The 23,663-nt window shown below is 21.8% G+C and overlaps 7 protein-coding genes across 7 annotated transcripts; 2 read left to right on the top strand and 5 right to left on the bottom strand. All coding sequences in view use genetic code 6, as the record gives it.

The window, feature by feature from the left end:
* Window positions 1-1,150: 1,150 nt before the first annotated feature.
* Window positions 1,151-3,505, bottom strand: TTHERM_00170540 (transmembrane protein, putative; the record flags this gene model as incomplete). Its single annotated transcript, XM_001008711.2, has 1 exon — window positions 1,151-3,505. The coding sequence occupies one exon, from the start codon at window positions 3,503-3,505 to the stop codon at window positions 1,151-1,153; it is 2,355 nt and encodes a 784-aa protein (XP_001008711.2).
* A 1,085-nt stretch (window positions 3,506-4,590) lies between these two features.
* On the bottom strand, window positions 4,591-6,835 carry TTHERM_00170530 (transmembrane protein, putative; the record flags this gene model as incomplete). The annotated part of the gene is made up of 10 exons (XM_001008710.2): window positions 4,591-4,730; window positions 4,784-4,815; window positions 4,967-5,056; window positions 5,306-5,395; window positions 5,594-5,819; window positions 5,913-5,950; window positions 6,124-6,207; window positions 6,291-6,484; window positions 6,532-6,663; window positions 6,833-6,835. The coding sequence occupies 10 exons, from the start codon at window positions 6,833-6,835 to the stop codon at window positions 4,591-4,593; spliced, it is 1,029 nt and encodes a 342-aa protein (XP_001008710.2).
* Window positions 6,836-7,430: 595 nt separating this feature from the next.
* Window positions 7,431-8,558, bottom strand: TTHERM_000170529 (hypothetical protein; the record flags this gene model as incomplete). Its single annotated transcript, XM_012795791.1, has 3 exons — window positions 7,431-7,662; window positions 7,906-7,955; window positions 8,007-8,558. The coding sequence occupies 3 exons, from the start codon at window positions 8,556-8,558 to the stop codon at window positions 7,431-7,433; spliced, it is 834 nt and encodes a 277-aa protein (XP_012651245.1).
* Window positions 8,559-8,923: 365 nt separating this feature from the next.
* Window positions 8,924-9,679, top strand: TTHERM_00170520 (hypothetical protein; the record flags this gene model as incomplete). The annotated part of the gene is made up of 1 exon (XM_001008709.2): window positions 8,924-9,679. The coding sequence occupies one exon, from the start codon at window positions 8,924-8,926 to the stop codon at window positions 9,677-9,679; it is 756 nt and encodes a 251-aa protein (XP_001008709.2).
* A 1,306-nt stretch (window positions 9,680-10,985) lies between these two features.
* Window positions 10,986-13,945, bottom strand: TTHERM_00170510 (kinase domain protein; the record flags this gene model as incomplete). Its single annotated transcript, XM_001008708.2, has 7 exons — window positions 13,673-13,945; window positions 12,957-13,435; window positions 12,758-12,848; window positions 12,065-12,477; window positions 11,910-12,017; window positions 11,686-11,825; window positions 10,986-11,629 (listed from the first exon to the last, which is right to left on the bottom strand). Exons 1-7 carry the CDS (start codon window positions 13,799-13,801, stop codon window positions 10,986-10,988), a joined length of 2,004 nt encoding a protein of 667 aa, XP_001008708.1. The 5' UTR covers window positions 13,802-13,945.
* A 1,258-nt stretch (window positions 13,946-15,203) lies between these two features.
* TTHERM_00170490 (Sel1 domain protein) lies at window positions 15,204-16,559 on the bottom strand (the record flags this gene model as incomplete). Its single annotated transcript, XM_001008706.1, has 3 exons — window positions 15,204-15,499; window positions 15,838-15,945; window positions 16,100-16,559. The coding sequence occupies 3 exons, from the start codon at window positions 16,557-16,559 to the stop codon at window positions 15,204-15,206; spliced, it is 864 nt and encodes a 287-aa protein (XP_001008706.1).
* A 1,440-nt stretch (window positions 16,560-17,999) lies between these two features.
* On the top strand, window positions 18,000-23,246 carry TTHERM_00170480 (hypothetical protein; the record flags this gene model as incomplete). The annotated part of the gene is made up of 16 exons (XM_001008705.2): window positions 18,000-18,649; window positions 18,706-18,798; window positions 18,876-19,055; window positions 19,115-19,204; window positions 19,322-19,504; window positions 19,599-19,688; window positions 19,748-19,825; window positions 19,882-19,974; window positions 20,028-20,204; window positions 20,261-20,533; window positions 20,593-20,682; window positions 20,735-21,001; window positions 21,057-21,374; window positions 21,663-21,894; window positions 21,995-22,523; window positions 22,588-23,246. The coding sequence occupies 16 exons, from the start codon at window positions 18,000-18,002 to the stop codon at window positions 23,244-23,246; spliced, it is 4,002 nt and encodes a 1,333-aa protein (XP_001008705.2).
* Window positions 23,247-23,663: the final 417 nt, after the last annotated feature.

Genomic DNA, 23,663 nt, shown 5'->3' with positions numbered 1-23,663 from the left:
TTCTTTTTTTATCATATATGAAAAAGAGAAATTAATACAATTAATTTATAAAAAGAAAACTTATTATATTATCTAGCTTTTAAACTGCTATATAACGCTATATTTGGTTAATCATACAGCGCCTGCTAGTAGTGCAGCGCACGAATCGAATAGTATATTTTCTCAAAAATTAATTACTCATTTCTAAGTTTGGAAAAATATTTTTAGAGTCATGTAACTAAATTAATTACATTCCATTTTACTTTTTTGGTAAAATTATTCTAAAATTCTTAAATATAGTTAGCTTTCTAAATCTTTTATAAGTTAAATGTTTTAATCTTAATCTAAATTTTTAAACTATACCTCCCCCAATTTTTTATTTAAATATTTAGATGCATATATATTTATCATTATTGAAAAAAAAATATTCATTAAATATTTAGATTTTGAACAAATTAAATTTGACCATGATAATATATAGTAATTCGTAGTGCTGAGAACTCTAAATTTGTAGTTAAAAATGTAAAATTCTTTAAAATCATGCATTTTTACAAAAATTTAAAATAATTAATGAAAATTATTTGATTTTCAAACAATTTAAATTTATTTGTTTGATGGTTTGTTTATTTATTACTAATCATTGTTTTTTTAATTGCAAATATCTTTAATTGATTAATAATTTTTCGAATTTAATATTGTATTTTATTACTTCATCAATATTATATGTTACGCAGTGCATATCGAGGATTTACGGTATGATAGATTCTAATTAATAATAATGTTAATTTTAATTCAATTTAGGACATTCGGTTTTTTATTTAATTTTAGCTTTCAAAAAATTTTTATGCTTCCAAATTCTAAATTTTGAAAGTGAATTTGCAAAAAAAGTAAATGAATTTTTGCTTTTTGGACTATTTCTCAAATTCTTTTATTTTGAACTATTGTGGAAAAATACAAAAAATGCTTAAAGTATATTTTATACGTCAAGAAGCGCAGTGCACGCACGGACAGACAATACATGAAAGATATATTATCTATTTATTATTTGAAAATAAAATTAAGTATTCAATATTTTATTTAATTTTTAAAACAAAAATGTAGAATTTTTTTGAAACATTTAAAAATATAATAAATTTTGTTTTTAAAAACAAACTGCATTTTACAAATAAATTCAACAGCAAGCAAATCCATCATGAGGTCTTCCTTCCATATATAATTTAACTTTTTATTCATTGTAAAACTTGTCATGTTAATTAGGTAGAAATAAGGGATTTTTAATCTAATACTTTTCTGCATAGTAATATCTATATTTAGCAAACGCTTCTTTGTATTTTGATTTGGCAGTATGCGAGTAGAGTTAGTCATCTAGCTGATTAATTTTGTCTTCAACATTTACACATTTTTCTAAAGTTCCAAGAGGTGTAAGAATAAGGCCAATGCCAACACTTATGCTAATCACAGAGTATATTGTAATATGATAGAGCCCTGGATTAAGGATATATTGAAACATTGTATTTGATATAGCGTATATTGGAACTATGCATTTAATTACTTATAATATTGTAAAAGGCATCAAAGAGCTAACTTTTAAGGTTTTTCTTCTGTGGTAAATAATTTTGTAAAGGTGAATTGGGTAAAGCAAGAGTAAACCAATAAATGATATAACCAAACACATTGGTATAAGAGGAGCATAAAATGCAGTAAAAAGCATAGTTTTAGCCATCTCACTAAACATCTAAGATAAATTATTTTCAGGCTCTTACCATTCATTGTTTTTTATATCTTTTTTGAGGAAAGCAATTAAAATTTTAATGTTTCTTCCTGGATCTAGAATCATGATAATGATATACAAAACTGTAGTAAAAATGAAATTATTATATTAATTTATGATAAGTCCGTTAGTTTTATAGATGTCACTCTGCATTCTCTAAGGTAAAAAAAGTGCATCAAAGCCAACTAAAACAAAAAATGGTATTAATGCTATATTAACGAATCTACTTAGAGCCAGCTTGATTGAGAAAGAGCACTATTCTCCTGTCTTATCATAATAGCTTTCGAATGCAGATAATTTAGATAATATAGTACTAAATATCCCGTTTGATATGAAAATAAAAAAGAAAATCACATAAGCTATCTATTATGCATCTTTTGTGTTAACTTAAATAATTACTAAATTTCCTTTATTATCGTAAACCTACACACTTTCTGTGAAGTTTTTTTGGAAGGTAATTAGAATCATGTTAACTATTAAACATAAGCCAATGAAAAAAATTGTTAAAAAGAATGAGATCACCTTGTAAAAAATTTATTTAGTTTTTGATATCTCAAGGTTTTACCAGTTGATATCATCAGGTTCAGGAGCTTTTGAAACAGTTGCATCTTCATACTGTTATTCTTCTATATGCTTTATACTTATTATATTATCAAAAAGAAGAAATTTATGACCTTTATATTCTTCATTCACTCCACAATGTTTCATATTTTTTTAAATTTCAATAATATCAGAATTTTCTGAGTATTAAATCCATATTGCAAAATCACTTGGAGAAATAAACTAATAATCTATTTTATTATTAAGAACTTTAAGTCTTCTATGCTTGTAAGCCATATACAAAGCAAGAACAATAGTTGTAATCATAACTAAAATGTCTTGCTAAATAATCTAGCTCGATTGACCTACTATGTTTGCTTATGAGTACTCTGTTTCTGTGCTAATAATGCATACTTCGTAAGACTTCTTGCCATTCATGACTTATTTTTTTATCTCTTCAATATTCTTACAATAATCTCCTTGCTTATTTGTATAAATACTGAATAAACCGCTAATCAAAAATATAAGCAATAAAATTAAAAGACAGTCTATTAGCACAAGAAAGTACATGCTATACCCAATACCATAGTCAGCTAAGTGTTTAGGTCTCAAATGCCTCAAACTTGCTAGTCGCTTGAAAAAAGATTTCTATGTTTTGAATTATTCAACCTTTAATTCATCAATAGATTTAGTAGAATAAGTATATTCTTATTATTCTTGAGACTATTTTTTTTATTCTTTTGTAAGAATTATGTTGCTATCGTCGTCATCATCATCATCTTATTTCGAGTTGTGTGTAGCCTCTTCATTTTATTTGCTAACTTTGCTTGACATTAGTTGAGATTTATATGCACGTGAGTCAACAAGACTAAACTATTCTTTAATTTTTAATTACTCATCTATATTTTTTTTAATATGCTAATTATTTGATTTGTAAGTAATTGTTGATTGATGCTACTCATAGATACTAGGATACATATTCTTAAATTCCTCCTGTTATGATGAAGAAGATACCATCAAATTGTTTTTTTGGTTTTAATTATAACTCCTATTTAAGTTTGGATATTTTTATTGCTGATGATCCTATTAACTAAAACTGCCTTAATTTTAAAAATTATTCACCTAATACGGCTAACTATAATGGAAGTTAGACATGGGATTTTACAAATTCTAAGGCTAGTAAATCCTTTGGTTCATACTATGATGCTGATTCATTATCTTATATGATAAAACCTTAGTATTTTTATCTAATAATATTTTAATTGATTCCAAGCTAAAATATAAAATATAATTTATTTCCTTTTTATTTTAAAAATAAATAAATTATACAGTAATCTCTTTGATTTTTTAGATAGAAAAAATGTAAATATTTTTCAATTATCTATGATTTATTATTTGTTATCTTAAAAAAAACGTAAACCATTAAAAAATAAATTATAAAATTTGTTATTATTCCAAATACATAAAATTTTAAAAAAATCCACCACAATAAATAAATTACATTATTCGTTCACTCAAATAAGATTTTTATAATATTTTTAAACATTCTCATTGTATATTAAAAAAATATAATATATATATAAATAAGCATATCTTTAGTAATAATTTTCCCTAGTCAAATATTTATTATGAATATTAATGCAAATAAATAATCAATAATTAATATATTTATTTTATTCAGATCTTAATAGAAATCAAAACAAAAATTCTTCATTTTAAAAATTTTTCTTTTAAGCTATGATATATGAACCAATTGAATTTGACTAAACCTATTCATATATAATTGTTGTAATAAATAAATAGATATAATAAGTATTAAGCTATTGAAAATATTAACTATTAGTTTGTTTAAAATATGCCTTATTTAAATTAAAATATTTGAAATTAACAATTAAAATTAATATTTTCAAGAGATAACATGAAAATTATATATTTTTTAATCGTTTACTCTTATTAAAGGTTAATCTCCAAAATTATCAGTTTTTTGTATTTCACAAAATCAGATCCGAATCTAATAATTTCCGAAGATTCTATTGTATAATAGTATTCCTTTTTAATGCACATTTTTAGTTATTAATAAAAAAATTTACTTATAAAATTAATAAAATTTAAAGTAAATTAATTTTAAAATCTAAATTTTTTTATTTGAAATTGTAAGTAAAAGTAAAATAAATATATTAATTCTAAATGACCCAAAAATATTTGAACAAAAGTAATCTTTATTTAATACTTAAGATTAATAGCTAAGGCTTAAAGGCTAGTACAATTTGATAAAGCAGAAACTAAACTTCCTTAATTTTTCATTCTATTATTACTTTTAATATGTTTTTAATTAATTATTAAAATAATTTAATTTGGTAATTTTTGTTTAATAATTAATTTTTTAATGTAATTAAATTATTTTAGTAACATAATTTTTTTGAAAAATTAACAATCTTTACTTAAGTATTAGGGTTAAATCCTTAAGATTAGTACAGTTAGACAAAGTTTAACCTAGGCCTGAAGGATCACTAATATGGTTAGATCTTTATTTAAATTTATAAATTAATTAAATTTATGAAAAGAATTAAGATAACTTTGAATTATAAATAAATTTAAATATTTTCTTTAATCTTAGTAAAAAAAATTCAATTTATAATAAAGCATTATTAAATGAATAAAGAAAATTATATTTACACAACACTTAAAATAAGCTTTGTTAAACTTTTGCATTTCGTTAAAATAGATCCAAGATTTAATACTCCTTCATCACTGATCATATTTTACCTTTTATTATTTATGTTAATCATAGTTCATATTTTAATTATTACTTATTTTCATTTATATAAATAAAACTGTGACTTCTCATTTATTAGAGTCCTCATCTCCTCAGCTATTTTAAATATAGCTAACCATATTTTTTTTTTAAATTTTAAATAAACTTTAATTAAGTGAGGTATTAATTATCAAGTATCTCAGTATATGAATTTGCTTTTATTATAGTATGTAATGAAAAAGTAAATAATTTTTTTTTACGAGAGCTCTAATCTCAAAAAGCTCATTTTAGAGTAATTTGCTAATCCAGATAATAGACTTTCCACTTAGTTGTCTTAGATGTTATTGCTTCTTTAATAATAATTATATTTTTAATACATAAAATTAATAAGAAATCAACTCTATTTAATTTTTAAAAGAAAGAAAAGCTAAATAAAATAAATTATTAAAAATGAATTTATGATTTTTTTATTTTGTTTTATTTTTAAATTTTTAATCGATTTATTTAATATTTATATTTCTTATTTAAAAATAAATTTATAGTTTTACGCTAAATTGAGTGATAAACTTGTCAAGCTCCTAAGTTTATCAACAGCCTAACTAAAAGAATCAACATATTCTGATCCAATAATATTTTTGCTTTAAATTAATAGATTAAATATCAAATTTTAAAAATTAATTAAAAATAAAATATGAAAGATTAAATAAATTTTTGTTGAAAAAAAAATATTTTTTTATTAAGAATTTTCTAAGTGTTATTTTTTTTATAAAGCATCTTAAAATTTTATAATTTCTTTATTATGAATTCAAATCTACTCCAAATAAAGCGTCATATCTGCGAGATTTAGACAATTTCCTAAAGAATTACATATGTATGCTGCATCCTAAGCTCTTACTTAGCTCTCTCTATCAAAAAATAGTAAATTTTAAATAAATATTTTAGCATTTTAATAAGAAGTGATAAAATAATATTTGATAAATAAAGCGCTTTGGCATGTTAACTAAAACAATTTGGTTTAATTGATATTTTTAGAAAATAGATTAAGCTAAACAATTTAAATTATTTATTTATTTATTACGATATGTAAAGGTTAATTTTTTATAGTTGTAAGAGTTTTCCTAAATTATGAGCAAAAGTTTACAATAGATTGCCTGTACTAACTCTGTATTAAATACAAAAGTTTTTAATTTGAGGTTTAAAGTAATAATTTTTAGAATAAACAATTTATAAATAAAACAATTTTACTGAAGAAATAGTATTAAAGTTTATATACTTCTACAGTTTTCTAAATAATTTCCAAATTATAATAACCCTTCATTAGCAATCACATTACCACTTTTATAAATTTAAAAATCAAATTAATTACTTCCATTTTTTAAATATTTTATTTTATTATTATAAAAAAAATTAATTAGTGCAAATAAATTAAAAATTTCATACTTAAAATCAAGTGTCAAAGTTTAAAGCTTTTATAACTTTTATAAACCTTACCCAATAGCTGAAATACCTTAATCAAGAAGTATATTTTAGCTAATATTCCAATAAATAAAAAGATTTATTTAGATATTTATAAAAGTAAATAAATAAATTTATCAAAAATTAATTAGCATAAAAATCGCTTTCATCTTTAATTTGTTAGTAAAATATTAGTTTTTAGAAAAGAGATATTATCCTTGTTTTCTTTTGAAAATACAATTTAATGATAAAAAATGTATCTTACCTTAGATTGAGTCTCAAAATAGACAGATTATTATAGCTTTCTATAATTTTACTCAAAGTAGTTGCACCATCAGGTCCGATTTTATTTTAACTTTAAGGTTTTTTAGAAGTAAATGAATATGAAATTTAGCAAAAAATTAAACAAAATTTATTTGTTTTAAAATAAATAATTTTTTTTTTTTTTTAATTCTTAGTTAATTAATATGGTCAAATCATTTTAAATCTATCTTAAATATTTATAAAAAATTGATTTTTTTGATTGATTTAAAAATATTAATAAAGATGTAAATAATTATTAAATGTTTGAATTTTTAAATATTTTATGCTAAATAAAATACCAAATAAATTTTTTACGCTAGCTGAAGATTCAATTGTTAGATTTTATTACATTTCTCTAATCCCTTAAATAGATTTATAGCAATTTTATCATCAAGCTAACACTACCTTTTTATTTAAAGCAAATGAAAATAAATAAAAAAGAAAAATAAAGAATTTTTAAATGAATAAAAATCAAAGTATTTACAAAATATAAAAATAATAAATATTTTTATTTACTTAAAACTCATTACTAATTTTGAAAGATTCTAACAATTTGCTAAAGCAAGACTTAGATTAGATGCAAATTTTTCTTCAATTTAAGTATATCTTGAAATAAATTAAATTATTTCAGTTTAGAATTAAAAGCATGTTGAAAAATAATTAATGTTAATTTATTTATTAATAAGAATATCGTACTTAGTAAAAAATTAAATTGTAACAAATTTATTTTTTGTAAAAAGAATAATTATATTAATTTTTATATTAATACGATGAATCTAGTGTTAAAGACTATAAACTTGTATATGTTGCTAATTAAGAGCAAAAACTCTATCCCTATTTATCATCAATTTAATTTTACCTTTTTAATAATATTTTGTTATTATTTATGTGCTCTCTCTTGATATTTAAAAATCGACAAAATCGAACAAATAAATGAAAATTTTTAATAGAAGCTTGAAAAACAATTCTATTGTTTTGAGTTTATTTATATTTTTTTGAAAGTAAACTAAGAATATCTATTTAATAAATAATTAATTATTGGTTGGTTATATTTGACAAAAAATAATTTTTAGATTATTATTTATGTTCAATCATTTATTACATTATATCAACATAAAGTTCAGTATGCTATGATAAAAAGGAATTAGCAACCTTTTTTTATAAAAAAATTATATTTTAATATTTTTTATATCAATTTATTACTTCCTCTTTATTATCTAAATGATTTTTCTTATCAATTGTTTGCATTTTTTTTTACTAAACACAACCCATCAGTTATTTGATAAATTTTATTTAGACAAAAGTTAGTTTTTTACTTAAATAAATTATTTATTTACTTTTTGTATCTATACCGTATATATTAATTCTATCTATGAATTGTCTAAATAATTTTAAAAAGCATCCAAATAAATGAAGATAATTTATTTATTTATCTTTATTATTTGAAATAATTTTATTAAATAATAAAATAAAATTTAGGCTATTTATTTATTTGCTTATTTGAATTAAATATTATGTTTGTATCTTGTAGCATTTTTTAGTAAATTGAAAATTAAAATAATTATTTTAGATTTAAAATTAAGAATTTACAAAATGGAATTAAAATAAATTTATTTATTTATTTATATTTGAAAAATATATCTTTTTAATTAAAGATTTTGATAGAAATTTTGAATTAGAGAAAGATACCAAACTTTGGTTGGTTTTTGATTAATTTTTTATAATTATAGAAACCGATATTATTGATTTATTCATGTTTCTAACTAAATAAGTTTCTTTTATAAATAAAAGTAATAATAAATAATAAAGAATTCATCGGTTTAATGATTAAAGAGTCGATAATGTACATAGATTAGATTAAAGGAGTAGAAAAAAGTTAAAGAGCGTCTCCTTTTATTGATAGAGCTTAAAAGAATATTAGAAATTCACCAGAATACATGCAAATAAATAAATAGAAGGGTAAATAGGCCTTTATATATTTAAGATTTGCAAAATAGGTAAATTTTAATTAATATAATTGAAAAAAAAGAGATTAGTCAGTCGTCTATAATAAAAAGAAAGCATACACTTACATAAAACAAACAATATATTATTTTAGGAACAATTAAAGGGAGATTAAAATGGAGGAGAAAACCAATTTTTAAATTAACTATAATTCTTACTTGTTTTAGATAGAACTTCTTGATGATAACAAGATTAACATTTCTGCTTCTAATTCTATTGAAGGTGAACTTTATGAACTCTTCAACCACAAGTTAGAAAAAATTCAATCTAAATGTATTATCCCTGCATTGGAAGAAAAAGCCCCATAAACTTTATTAGCAAAGATAACTTACGGCTAAAACCACTCTTTGATATTAGAAATTATAGTCAAGTATGATTTTATCCCTGAAATGAGAGAAACCATTGAAATTAACAGAAAAGAAGTCGACAACGATGAAAAATTAAAGCTACTTTTGAAGTAATCATAAAAAAACCTTTATGATTTGTAAGTTAAGTTGGAGGAGACAAAATCAGGCAAGAAGTTAGCTCACCACAAGGATGTCTAGTAGTATAAAAACTAAGCAACTCTCTTAAAGCTAGATCTTGCTCCTGGTGATTATGAAGTTACTTTCAATTTCTTTGTCAAATCAGATACAAATAATGTTGACGTCCAGTTCTACATAGATAACAAACCTACAGATGCAGTCCCCAATAATGGATTTTACTTTAATAAAGCTTAAGGAAACAATTTTTACCCATTTACCCTTAAGGCAGTGGTATAGCTTGATAAGAAATCAATAGTTTCTGTTCAAACTTTAGGTAAAAATAAACTTGAAACTAAAGAAATGGTTCTTTTAGCTGAAAAAATTACAAAATTATCCAAGTAAGACTGACTATCTAACTTCTTTAAAAAAAATCAACAAAAAATAATGTTTGCTGTATTAGGACTTCTCATATCATCTTTGATTCTGTTTATCTGATAAGTTATCTTAATAAATCTTTTGAATCATCCATAAAAAATGAAATTATAATTGTAACTAATCCTTATGATTGTTAAAGTTATCATATATCTTAATGTTTGTTTGTCTTTCTTTATCCTTTAATTAAAATTCAAACAAATATTCTTAAACTAAAAGCAAAATTTCATTTTTTAATGATAATTAGAATGACGTTTTTTTGATTATTTATTTTGGAATGCAGTCCTGTTTATATAAACAAAAATTTTATATGACTTTTAGATAATTCAAAACATTTATATAAATATTTAATATATAAATATTTTAAATTAAAAGTTAAAAGTTTAACTTTACAACAAATTGATTAGATTTTTATTTTAGATTATTTTGTATTTTAGATTTTTTTTAAAAAATTTTGATTAATACGATTAAAAATAAAGCAAAAGTATTTTTGAATATCAAAGTTAAAGTTATAAGAAAATTTAAAAATAAATATTTTAAATTGTATAAAAGACTTAAAATATTAAAAATACTGCTGATCTCTTACTAAAAGAATAGAAATATTTTAATACTAATTTATTTTAACATAAATATTTTGGATACTATAATTACTCAATTAAAAAAGAATTTTACAATAGTAATAAAAATTTAAAGTGAAAATTTTTCACTAAATTTGTCAACCTTCTCTCTGAATTCGGTCATATGGTTTGGCAGAAAGATTATGGTTTATATTTAATAATTCAAACTAATATTTCCCAACTTTAGATTACTAATATTACATTTTATAAAAATTAGAATATTATTAAATTTTTTTAAAAATGAATTTTTAACTATATTTGATTTTATACAAATTAATTATGAAATAATTGTTTTTATTTTTTTAAATTTTAGATAAATAAAGTAATTTAAAATTGCTTGAATTTGAATGAGACATACATAGTATAAAATAAAATATAATTTTTGAAATTAACATTTAATAATTTTTAATTATTAATTAATAATTATTTTAATACAGTATAATATTATATTTTTTTTAAAGGAACTAAATATTTATTTAATTTATGGCTTGATAAATCACTAAAAATAAATATTCTTGTTGATTTTTTTTATAGATTATATTATAGTTTTCATTGATAACTTATTTTATAGCGATAATTAAGATATTATAAGACAGTAATAAATATAAATTATATTTTTTAAACTAAATTGCAGATTACTTTTTAGCTCAAATTAATAATTAATTTCAATATTTAGAATTATAAAATGATTTTGACTATTTATGCTTCACTTGATGAGAGTTTATAGCAAAGTTTTAGCTATCTTGATTATTTTAATTTTATTAATTTTAAATGTTTACTAGTTTTTTATACTCATTTAAGTACAAATCATAAAGATTATTGTTACCTTACTACTTATCTATGTAGTCTTAAGAAAGTGGAATTGCATTTTTTTAATTTAATTCTTGTTATTATTCATTTTTTGGTGAGTTTTATCTTGTATTATTTAATGTGTTTACCAATTTAGCTTATGAGAGATTTGAGAGAGACCTTGTATCAGAATGCAAATAGTGTTTAGAAGATATGCTCTGATTGCTATTTCTTTGTCTTTAAGTGTTGTGAAAATTAGAGCTGGAAAGTGGTTAAGCTAAAGTATTGTGTGTGGAATGTGAGTGCTTATGTTGATACATTGTATTCATCAAAGATTCATTTTTATTTTCCAATCTTCTTGTAATTAAATTATCAATATCTGTTTCATCTAAATTCAATTTAGGCATTTTATTGTATTACTACTAAAGTCTTATTGTTTCATTAAGTACATTTTCAACATCTTAATCTATATTATGTAAGCTTTTCTCCCAGTAATCTTGCATGTCATCGTTTTAGTAATCTTTAAAAATATTTCAGTTTTTAATTTATTATTATTAATTAGATAATAAAATATACTTGAGTTTTTATAATTTTCCTGCTAAACTTCGTTTTGTTGTTAGTAGCCTTCATTTTATTTTTAATCTAAATACATTTATTTAAGTACTTATGAGTCTTCATTCAAATCCTCATCAATCTAGTGGCTCATTTTTGCATGTCTATTAAAATGTTTTAAACATGATTAAATAAAAATAATTTAATGAAAATATTTAATTTATATTTAAATTTATTTATTTATTTACTTTCTTTAGTCTTCTTATTTAGGCTAAAATGTAGCTTCAATATTTTAGATTTAGGATTAAGCTTAAGAATGGTTAGGTGCTTGCTCAATAATAGCAGGAGGTTGTAACCTTTTATTATGTAAATTTTAAGATAATGAATAAAATTAAATAATTACTATTGTTCATTTGTTCCATCTCTATTTGTAAATACTCCATTAGATTAATTGAATGACTATTTTCTACTCAAAAATGCACTATGGTTTTTAACAATTATTGACTAAGAATCAGGTGAATTAAACTAACTTTGAGAATATTGACTAAAAGGATTTTATGAATGATCTCCCCCAATATAAGACCTCTCCCCAAATTTTGTGGTTGTGTACAATAATTTGATATTTTAGTAAGAGTCTCTTATGGGATCTAAATACTACTATATCTAATAAGGATTAATTCTATCATTTTCTTCTATTTGAAGCATTCGTAAAATTAATTCTATTAAACTCTCACTATATTTATCCTCTTTCATTTAATAAATTATCTTTTCCACTTTTTCTTCTTATATTTAAAATGTTTCTGGATCATAAATTCCCTATTATATATTTTTTTAAGTAAAAAATCAATATTAAATAAATATCTTCAAACCAAACACAGAAAAAATAATTCATTTATTTAATTATTTAATATAAACCAAAAGTATCTAAAGAAATAAAGTATGATATGCCTATTAAATACTATTGATTTGATAGTTTATACATCTTATAACAATATCAACACTATTAACACTTTAATTGCATAAATAAATAATTGATTGATTTATAAAATTTATGATAAAATTAATTTGATTGATAATTTTAGTTTATTTATTTTACCTAAATACTACGCATTGAAGCCATTTCTAAACAAATTAAACCTAATGAAAAGATATCGCTAATTGTTTCATTATGTTCTGGATTAGCTATCCTTAATAATTTATTAAAATAAAACTTATTCGTATTTGCATAAATTATTTTTTAAATTTAAAATTATTATTTGAAAGAATTTGATCTTTAACATTAAATGAATAAATACCTATGTTCCATTTGATAGAATAGCTAGGGAGATAGATAGTTAGTATCAGAAACTCCTATTAGTAGCCTTTTGTATTAAGAAAATTGAGTGAGGAATTTTACATCAGTAAGCTTAAATTTATTATCTTGAGATATTAATATGGTTTGAGGTCTTATATCCCCATGCCTCAATTCAAAAGAGTCAAATACAAGCAAAGCAGATGAAACACAATCAATTAGCAAGAATAGTTCTTATTCAGTGAATCTTTTCCTAAGTTTTTTTCTTTTCTCAATTAATTGAAACAAATTTTCTGGATGATATTGGTATACAAGAGAAAGTTTAAAGAAATTTGAGCAGAAATCTTCAGCTTTGTCAGCTTCAACATCAATCAATTCTACTATGTAAGGACTTATAAGTTACTTTCTTTTTTCAGTCCTCTTTATGAAATTATCAAGTCTATCTCTATCTTAAAATGAGTACTACTTAACTGCTAAGATTTCCTATTTGAAATTATTTAATTGATTTAACTAATCTAAGAAAAAGCATTAAAAATTTTCATTTATTTATTTATTTTTCATCTTTGTTTTCAAAGATTAAAAATATTAATTATTGCAATGCTAGAAAAAATAAAAATTAAAAAAATATGTTTGTTTTGTTTGTTTGTTTATATATACTTGGCATTGACAATAATAATTCTATGAAAAATTTAAAGAATAATTTTTATTGAAGAAACTTACCTGGTTGAGTTCATTTTTCATAATTTTAACTTCTCCATATGCATCATTTTCAACTTATTTTACAAAATGCAAATTTTATTATATATATGATTTCTTTTCTTCAGCGTTTATAGATTAATTATTTCCCATTACAATATTGGATCTTTTAACCTATGCTATGACTTAAGTGGGTTATTATAACTTTTAATATGATTTTAATAATTATTTATCTATCTATGTATAAATATTTTAAAGTTTTAAAGCTTGATTTAATGTTAATATATAAAGTAAAAGTAAATGATTCTTTTATTTATTAATTATTAACTATTTTGATAATTCAAATTTTAATATATTTTTAAATAAATGCTCACTAACAGATACTTCTTGTTAATTTTTTAAACAATAACAAAAACTTTGATTAAAAAATGTTGATAATTAATCAAAAAATGTAATGCTTTGATGAAGTAATCAAAAAATGATATTCTTCATTCTTGATGAAAAAAATTACTTTTATTTTATATTTTAAAAACAAAAATAAATTATTTTTATAATTTTTTGGTTATTTTTTGATAAAAAACAATAAAATATTTTGACTAAATAAAAATTTGAATATTTTTATTTTATTTAAAAAGAAAAGATTATTTTTTAGTACTTTGATTGATTTTGAAAATTAAACAATTTTCTTAAAAATTAAAAAAGTGTTTTATTATTTTAATTTAAAAAAACTAATTTGAAATAGGGATATCAATAAGTATTCATTAAAAGAACAATTAGAAAAATTTAATATATTTAAGAGCAAAAAAATAAAGAAATAGAGAATGTATGTATGTATATTAAGTAGGTTAGTTAATAAAAAGATTAAAATGTTTGAGAATTTTGTTAGTATGTTCAAAAGCTTTTTTGTTTATAAAATATAAATTCTGCTAATTTGGAATGATTATTATTAGAAAGCTTTTTAGATAGGTGGTTGTTATTACATTTTTATATATTAATTGAATGGTTAATTGATTGATTGATTGATAAATTATTGTATCGATTAGAGTTTAGAAGAATTTTGTCATTACTAATTATCTATTTATCTATTTATTTGTTCTTTCTGTTTATTGATTTTTATAAAATATTTTATTCTTATATTTTAGTAGCTGCCTCTCATCAAGTAAACCAATTCATAATTACTAAATAATCATTATTTGACTTGGTTATCATAAATTAATTACTTGATTCACATTTAGTTTTTGGTTACTAAAATATTAATTTAAGCTTTTCATTTTTGATTAATAATAATATTGATGCTTTGAGAATATTTTTAGACCCTAATTGAAGATAGTTTACTGCTTAGAGAAAAATCCTACACTAACTTATTAATTTATTTATTTATTATAAACATAATTTCAGGGATTAAATAACTAGTTAGAAACAAGGGAACTACCAAGAGCAAAGAATGAAAAGTTAAGTAGGAAAAACATAGAATAATGAATGAATGAATGAATTAAGGAAGAAAAGCAATCCTAATTTAAACTTAATGACAATTGTTATGTTTTATTTGCCTTTGTCAGAATATTTAGCATCCAGAGCACATATTTTTTTTCTTTTTTTAGGATTGATCTTTATTATTTTCATTATTTTTTTCTTATTTCATTATTTCCTCTAATCTATTAAAAGCATCCTCAGCTTCTTAATTTCCATTTTCTCCTCCTTTTCTGTAATACTCTAAAGCCATTTACAAATCTTTTTTGACTCCTTTCCCCTCTTCGTAGAGACAGCCCAAATTAAACTATGCTATATCTAAACCTAAATCAGCTGCTTTTTTGAAGTATTTGGCTGCTTCTTCATAACTTTGATTGACTCCTTTTATTTTAAATAAATATTTAATTGAATTTAATCTCTACCAAATTTTTCTAATATGAGGAAATGTTTTCTATTCTAATTTCACTTAAATGTTCTTTCTTTTTTTGAAATATTTCATTCATTAACAATTAACTAATTTAACTAACTGTTTATTGATGAAAAATATTATTTATAACTTAAATCTTTTTTTATTCAAAATGAAAAAAATTTGAATCCCTTTTTATCTCTAAAATGTGATTTAGTTTAATCGCTATTAATTAATTCAAGTCTTTATATAAAGGATACATAAAATAAGCCTCATATTTTATCAAAGTGAATGTCTGTTAGTAATATATTACCTAGACCTTAAATATACAAAGTAGCAAGATTGGCCATAGCGGCGGCACATTCACCTTCACAAGCCATTAAATAATACTTAACAGCTTCCTCATAATTTACCTTGACGCCTATTGATAATGAAATAAAATATAATTATTTCCTGTACTTTATAAATTAAAGTTTTCATTTATTTTAGCCTGGGCATAGAGTAGGAATTATTTAATAAATTCAATGATATAATTTTAATTTTTAGCAAAAAAAATTGAAAAGAAGTTTGTTTACCCGTTCCTTCACGATACATGTTACCCAAATTATTATATGCATCTTAATTTCCTCTTTCACCTGATTTTTTAAAGTAGTCAATTCCCTTTTGAAAATCTTATTTAAAACCCTAACCAAATATCTGCATCAATCCTAATTAGAATAATGCTTTGTCATGTCCCTATTTAGAAGCGAGATTATACCACTTAATGGCTTCTTGAAAATTTTGTTAGACAGCAGCTCCCTAATAGTATAAGTTGCCTAGACAATATTAAGATTTTGCCTCTCCTTTTTCTGCGCTTTTTGTATACCACTCTATAGCTTTTTCTAAATCCTATTCAATACCTTTACCCTCTTCTAATAATAACCCTATTACGTACTAAGCATATGGATCACCTTTATTAGCTAAAGTGTAATAGTATCTTGCTGCTGCTTCATCGCTCTTGAATTTTTAAGTTTTCAAAGCCTCATCAAGATCCATACAATTAACGCTAACGCGCTTATTTGTCAACGGCTGAACCAACGAAGTCGTCAATTTATCACACTCCTTTCTATCTTTTTATACTTATAATCTTTGTCAACCTTAGGTTTATTTATTTATTTATCCCTTTGATTTTGTTTACTTTTTCTTTTTGATCTTAATAATGTTGGATAAACTAAATAAATTATAGATTGACTGGCTCGATGATTATTTCTTTGAGTGGATTTACTAAAGCATTTATAAGTCGTTTAACTAAAAAAATACTCAGACACACATACATACACACATAAACATAATTAAATAAATGTGTGATCATACATACACACATTAACTTAATAATCTTAACTAATTTTTGTTATTATTTTATAGCTAGTTTATTAGTTATACATCCTCAAACATTTAAGACAAATTATTCAATTAGCTATTAATAGATAAATTCCAGCAATTTTTTACAAAAACTCTTGGTTTTTATTAGTTTTTCTAAATTTACACTCAATGTTCCATGTTCTTTCTTTCACTGTTTCTTTTTTATGGATTAGATTTTATTTTTTATATTTACATTTACGCTGACTGAAATGAGAAATTCAAGCAAATTATTACATCAATTTCTTAAATGTAATTTCTATATTTTTCTATCATACATGCATACATAATTGAATTCTTACTAAATAATTTTTTTAATTTGTATAATATGATTAAATTAATTTCATTTTACCCTACTCACAAGAAAGAGATTTTAATACTTAATTGGGTTGCATAAATTCAAAAAGTTAAACATAATGATCATACTTAAATTATTCAAGTAAAATTATTTAAAAAAATGTTATTTATGTATTGATTTAATTCTCAAATTAAGCAAAAATAAATACAAAATTTTTAAATAAAATCCATTATTTATTTGAACAAATATGAAGGAGAAGTGCATTTAGATGTTTAATTTATTGTTTTAATTTGATTTTAAAGAAAACATATTACTTGTTGCAATTGTACAAAACAAAATAAAAAAAATTTTGTAAAAATTAAATCTAAATTAGTGAATTATGCACAAAAATCACACATTTTCTAATTTTTACAAGTATAAAAATTGTTGACAATTTTAAATAAACAATATAAAGAATACAGTTTAAATAATAAAAATAAAAATCAAGTTAGAAATAAAAAGACATTTATTTCTTAAAATTTAAAATAGGTTTACAATTTATTGAATTAATTATTAATTTATAAAAAATTATTAAAAAGTTTTTATTTAATTAACAATAAATTCGTTGTTATAAAGCTATTTATTTGTTTATTAATTATTCTTATAAGTAAAGCAAGTGAAATAAATAAACTTACAAACAAACAAGCATACATATAAATAGATACATACACAAAGACGAACATAAGCACATAATAATATTTATTTAGATTATTTCGATTAAGTACTTACTGATTATAAAAATGAATATAATCTAAGAAAAGCTGAATGGATTTGTGCAAAAAACCTTCTTTAAGAAGAAATATATTTAAATGTCCCAGATGCTCTATATAAAAAACGTAGAAAAAGCCATAAAATAATTAAATGAGTAGAATATAAATGATTAGCAAAATAAATATACAGTTTTAGTGCTAGATTTTCATCTTAAAAAAGACATAGAGGATTCTCTTAATTAGTATCTTAAATTTATGGAAGAAAAGGCATAGATCTTTACAAATATTAGCAGTCTTTACTTAAATCTAGGTCAAACAGGATGCAACTTTACACTTTTGATGGAATTTCTTAAACCATTTTGTAATCATCATGCTTAACAAAAAATAAAATATTTAAACATAGAATTCAGCGAAAACAATACTTTTAAAGATACACCAGAAGTATACAATAAATTCATTAACTTTTTAGCTAATTGCGTTAATTTAGAGGGAGCTTGCCTTAATTTTAACAACTCCCAACTTCCAATTTGTCAAATATTTGAAGGTATTACTCTCTTAGCAGTCAAGACATTGCATTATAACATATGCTAAAATAACTTAAATTTTTTTCGCACAATGTTTTCAAGGCGATTCTATTTTGAAAACTTACAAGAACTCATGATTAACTTGAATAGCTCTAAGTAATTATATTGAAATTAAATGCAACTTAGCAAAATAAATTTTAATATTAAAATAGCGAAAGCCAATCTATTGATAAGCAATTACTATTAAACATTCAGTAGAGCCTGCTAAAAGCACATAAATTAAGATAACTATACCTTAATTTAGAGTAATTTATTTAATGCAAATAAAACAAAAATACTGTTTTTTCCAAAAATAAGTTGTTTTAAATGTTAAAAATAACAGAAAAAACTCAATCAAAGATAGAGACTTGCTCCTCATTTAGGATATTTTTGCAAATTTACCATAGCTGCAAAACATCTAACTTTATTTAGCTTACAATTAAATTTCTGATGAAGGAGTTGAATTTCTACTTGAGAAATTTACTTGTACTTCTTAGATCTAGTACATAGTTTTGGACTTTAGGTATTTTGTTTAGATGCTTTTGTAATTTCAAATACTAAATATGAAAATAATAAAATTAGATAAAATAATATTTCTAATCTTGGATATCTCAACATTGTCAACACTCTTAATAAAATGCCATCACTGACACATGTTTCTTTGAATTTCAAGTAAATTATAAAATTGATTGAACAAAAGAGCATTTAAACAATTTATAACGATTAAAAAAATTTTGAGAATGAAAATTAATCTTGCATATTTGACTGATTTTTTTACAAATAATTTAGTGGAAATTCAATTGAGTAAGAAGGTATTCAGAACTTCTTCCAAAACGCTAGTTACTTATCTAATCTGACACACTTGAATCTAGACTTCTCTAACTGCTAAATTTCATTCAAAAGTGACGATTTTATAGAAAATACTCTGAAATTACTCTCACAAAAACTCACATACTTGACTCTTAATTTTTGGTAATAAATGAAGCATGTTCTTAATAATAAAAAATAATTCTACCTCAATATTAAGAAAAGCATTATGATTAATTAATTTTATTTTTTATAATAGCAACAATTATTTAGAAGCACAAGGAATGTAAAAAATATTGTCATCAATAAAGAATGCACAATCACTTAAGCATATTGATATCAATTTTAAGTAAAATTTACTAAAATTAAGAAATTTGTTTTAAAGAAATATATATTAAAAAATGCTAGTTGGAATATTTGCAATATAAGAGATGAACTTTCTAATAAATAAGGCAACAATAATGGAAGCTAAGATGAAATTAAAGAGTATAAATTCCTCTTAATAAATTTAATAATTAAAAATTTAACTATATTTTAATTAGTGTGATAGAAAAGAGTGTCCACTGGTTAAGTGATATTTAGTTTCTGCTAAGTAATAATAGATATGAACTTAAATATTTCAGTCTTCAATTAGCGTAAAAAAAATTTTTTTTTTCCCTCTCATCTTACTTTAATTAAAATTATATAGGAATTGCATAATCGAATCGTTGGGTGTAGAGTACTTAAGTAAAGGATTATCTAATTGCGAGAATTTATAAGTTTTAAGTTTAAATTTAATGAATAATTCAATTGATTCTGAAGGCTATCTAAATCTTTTTAGCGTATTCAAGCAAATGTCTCTGACTCAACTAAAACTAATAATTGAGTAATTCATAAATTTTTATTCAGTATTATTTTTAACTTTTATGTTAATATTTAAAGTGATAATAGTGCTTTAAATGCCAAAGAATTGACAGAATTTGAGAGAAATATGAAAGCCTAAAAGAATTTAAGAGAGTTTCACTTCAGTTCAAGAAAAGTAGAATTTTAAGGCGACTCTTTTAAAACGTTTGCTAAAGGCTTCAGTAACTTGCAGAAGCTGACTTTTTTGCACTTAGATTTGAAGCTTTCAAAAATTTAAGTAAAATACACAAGTGACATCTGCAACATTCTAGTTTGCAGCAAGCATTTGAATAGGATTCACTTTGACATATCGTATTATTATTTCTTTATTCTTTTTGCTTGAGGATTAATTTTTTAAATTAATAATTTAGAGAAAATGGGTTTGATTCTGATGTGATTGGAGAGATATTTAAAAGCATTCAAAAAAACAAGAACTTGAAATACCTCACTTTTTATGCTCAGTAATAATTTTTTTATTGAATTATTTCTTGTTCTTACTATGAATCAATATAGAAATAATAGGGTTTAATATAAAGGAGTGCAGAGCTTAGTAAAAAATTCAAATATTAAGAAACTTAGATATCTCGACTTGAATTTGTTGAATTGTGAGATAGAGAACAAAGGAATTTAGGAATTAGCTACTTTTTTATAATAATTTAAAGATCTCCACAGCTTAAAAATAAATCTCTGGAATAATTCAATTAATAACACTTAAACTGGAAGTATTATCTAAGTGATTAATTAGCTTCCTAATTTGGATTATCTCTCACTAAATATTGGGTAAAGCTCATTTTACATTAATTTTTAATAAAGTAATAATAATATAATATTTAAGTGAAAACGAATTCAATGATGATGACCTAGTCAAAATATACCAAGCACTCGAAAAAAAGATTAAAATGAGTTACTTAGAGTTGAACTTGATTAACATCTCTAAAGGACAGGAAAGTAAAAGTTAACTAAGAAAATCTTTAGAGAAAATGAATAACATTAAATATTGCAATGTTATCCCTTTCCAATCAAATCTAAGACAAGAACTCATCTTTCATGATATTAAGTTAAGTCCTCTAAATGAATCCCAAATATGTTATTTTAATTTTCATAGTGTAGGATAGTACTACGCATGTGGTCATGGATAGTACAATCTAATAAGGTAGTTTTATTTTTAATTATTAAACAATTAAATTTTAATTTTTAAATTGTCTTTTTTTGGATGTATTTTAATGAATAATATTTCATTTATTTATTTACACTAAAATGAAAATATAAAAAAACTATTAAATTAATTCATTATAAAATAAATACAGTTTTTTAATTTAGATTTGCAGTTTAAATTTATTTAAATTGTCATTTTTCATTCAAATTTTTTGAAAAAAATTATTTGTTATGTATAATTTTTGATTTAATTTTAATAATTTTTATTAACAATTTAATTCCAAAGATTTTTAAAGAATCCAGAATAATTCGAAGAAAACTTGATAATAGAGAGAATTGTAGATGGTGAAATGTTAGATAATTTGTTTTAGCACTTACCTAAGAATATCTAAACGATTCATCTGATGAATATGAATTAAAAGATAGTAGCTCATTTACAGTAAAGACTATAGACTGTAAATCCAAAGATAAAAATATCTTCTTCGGGTATTAATGGATCGGGAGTTTATCCATAAAAGGTAATTTAGAATTTTAATTCAATTCAATAGTAATTTTTGGTTCTGATTGTTAATTTAAAATTATTTTTTTTAATAATTAAACATTTTTTTAAAATTGAAGTAAGTTGATTAAAATCAAAGCGAATATATCAAGATAAAAGAGAATGAAAAATCTACAATGAAAAAGCAACAAGCAGTTTTTAATTTTGATATAGAAGATCAAAATTCGTAATTGAGAGAACATGATTCAAGTGCTTAGAATCTTGATTTGTGTGAAGAACAAACAAATAATATTTAACCTGATCGTAAAGTAAATGAGTTTTAGCAACTTGTGAAAGTGTAACTAACTAACTTGTAATTGTAAGATGTTTAGATTATAAAATCTAGATTTGTAAAAAATAATAATTGCTATGACATAAATGGACCAAATTATTCAGTTTATTATGATACTTTGACAGCTAGTTATGTAGCAATTAAATACCTCGAACTCAATAACTTCATTTAAAATCAGATTGATGCACATAATTAATTATTTAACATTTTCCAAATGCATATGAAAAATTTTACTCAAATACTACAGCTTAAACACTACTTTATAGATTAGAATCACTGCTATTATATAACAAAGGCTCCAAATGTCACTTTAAAAAGTAATTTAATTATAAACAATAAATAAATCATTTTATTTTAAACATTTTATTATTTTTATTCTAGATTTCATTGCAGTTCAATAACAAAATTTCAAGGAAGAATAATGTCTGAAATGGTTTATATAGATAGTTGATGGTTTAGTCATGCTAGATGGGATTGTCTCTTTGTAAAATTTATCAATTGAGGTTTGTAATTTAGCTCTCGATGAAAACCAATAGATAGTTTTTATGGATATAGGAAATACAGTAAATATATTAGAGAAGTAAATGGACATATTCCTTAAATAATATAAACAAAAAACAATTGACCTAGCTATAATCTTATTTGATTTTAAGAGAAATGACTTTAATTACCTAATATTTTCCATAGGAATAATCTTTTTACAAATATTATCACTGGACACTGATATTAAGCTAATTGAAAAGCAATTCTATGCAGCTAAAATTGAAGATCTTCTATTCATTCAATACAATTAAGCTGTTGATAATGCTATTAGCTAATAAATTCTTTATCAGTAAAACTAAATTGATGATAAAAACATGAGTTTAAATCAATAAATTGCAAAATAAAATAATAAAAAAACTCATTACTCTAGTGTTTTGATTTAGTTAGTCCAAGATTGCATTTTCCATTAAGATGTCTAAAAGTTTAAGTCTGTACCAATAAATCTTTAATATGTTTAATCTCAACTAAATCTAGCTACCTCTCTTTTAAGTAAATGAAATAAAATATTACATACATATAAATTTAAGTTAGTTTACTTTAAATAAGCAATTATTTATTTAATAAAATTATTATTTATTCTTAGTCTATTTGCTTTATTATTCTTGTTTGTTGTTTATAATATAAATAATTCCTTAAAAATTATTAATAATTTTACATCATGCATCTTTTTAAGAAAGACTTACTTCTATCTTAATAACATTAATTATTTCATTAAATTTAGTTTTATTGCTTGCTAAAAAACATCATAAAAAATTTAAACTTAAATTTTAAGATATAGATATGAATTTTGAGATATATTTATTATATATAGTTAGTTATATTAATTTTATTTAAAATTTTATGAAGTTGAATAAAAAATAAATTGAAAATAAATTCTTTATAAAATTGAAGTATTCTAAAGTATGTAATTAGTG

Source organism: Tetrahymena thermophila (genome assembly GCF_000189635.1).
Source record: "Tetrahymena thermophila SB210 genomic scaffold scf_8254798, whole genome shotgun sequence".
Taxonomy (NCBI): domain Eukaryota; phylum Ciliophora; class Oligohymenophorea; order Hymenostomatida; family Tetrahymenidae; genus Tetrahymena; species Tetrahymena thermophila.
The sequence above is the reverse complement of the archived record's forward strand: the minus strand, read 5'-3'. Positions and strand labels throughout refer to the sequence as shown.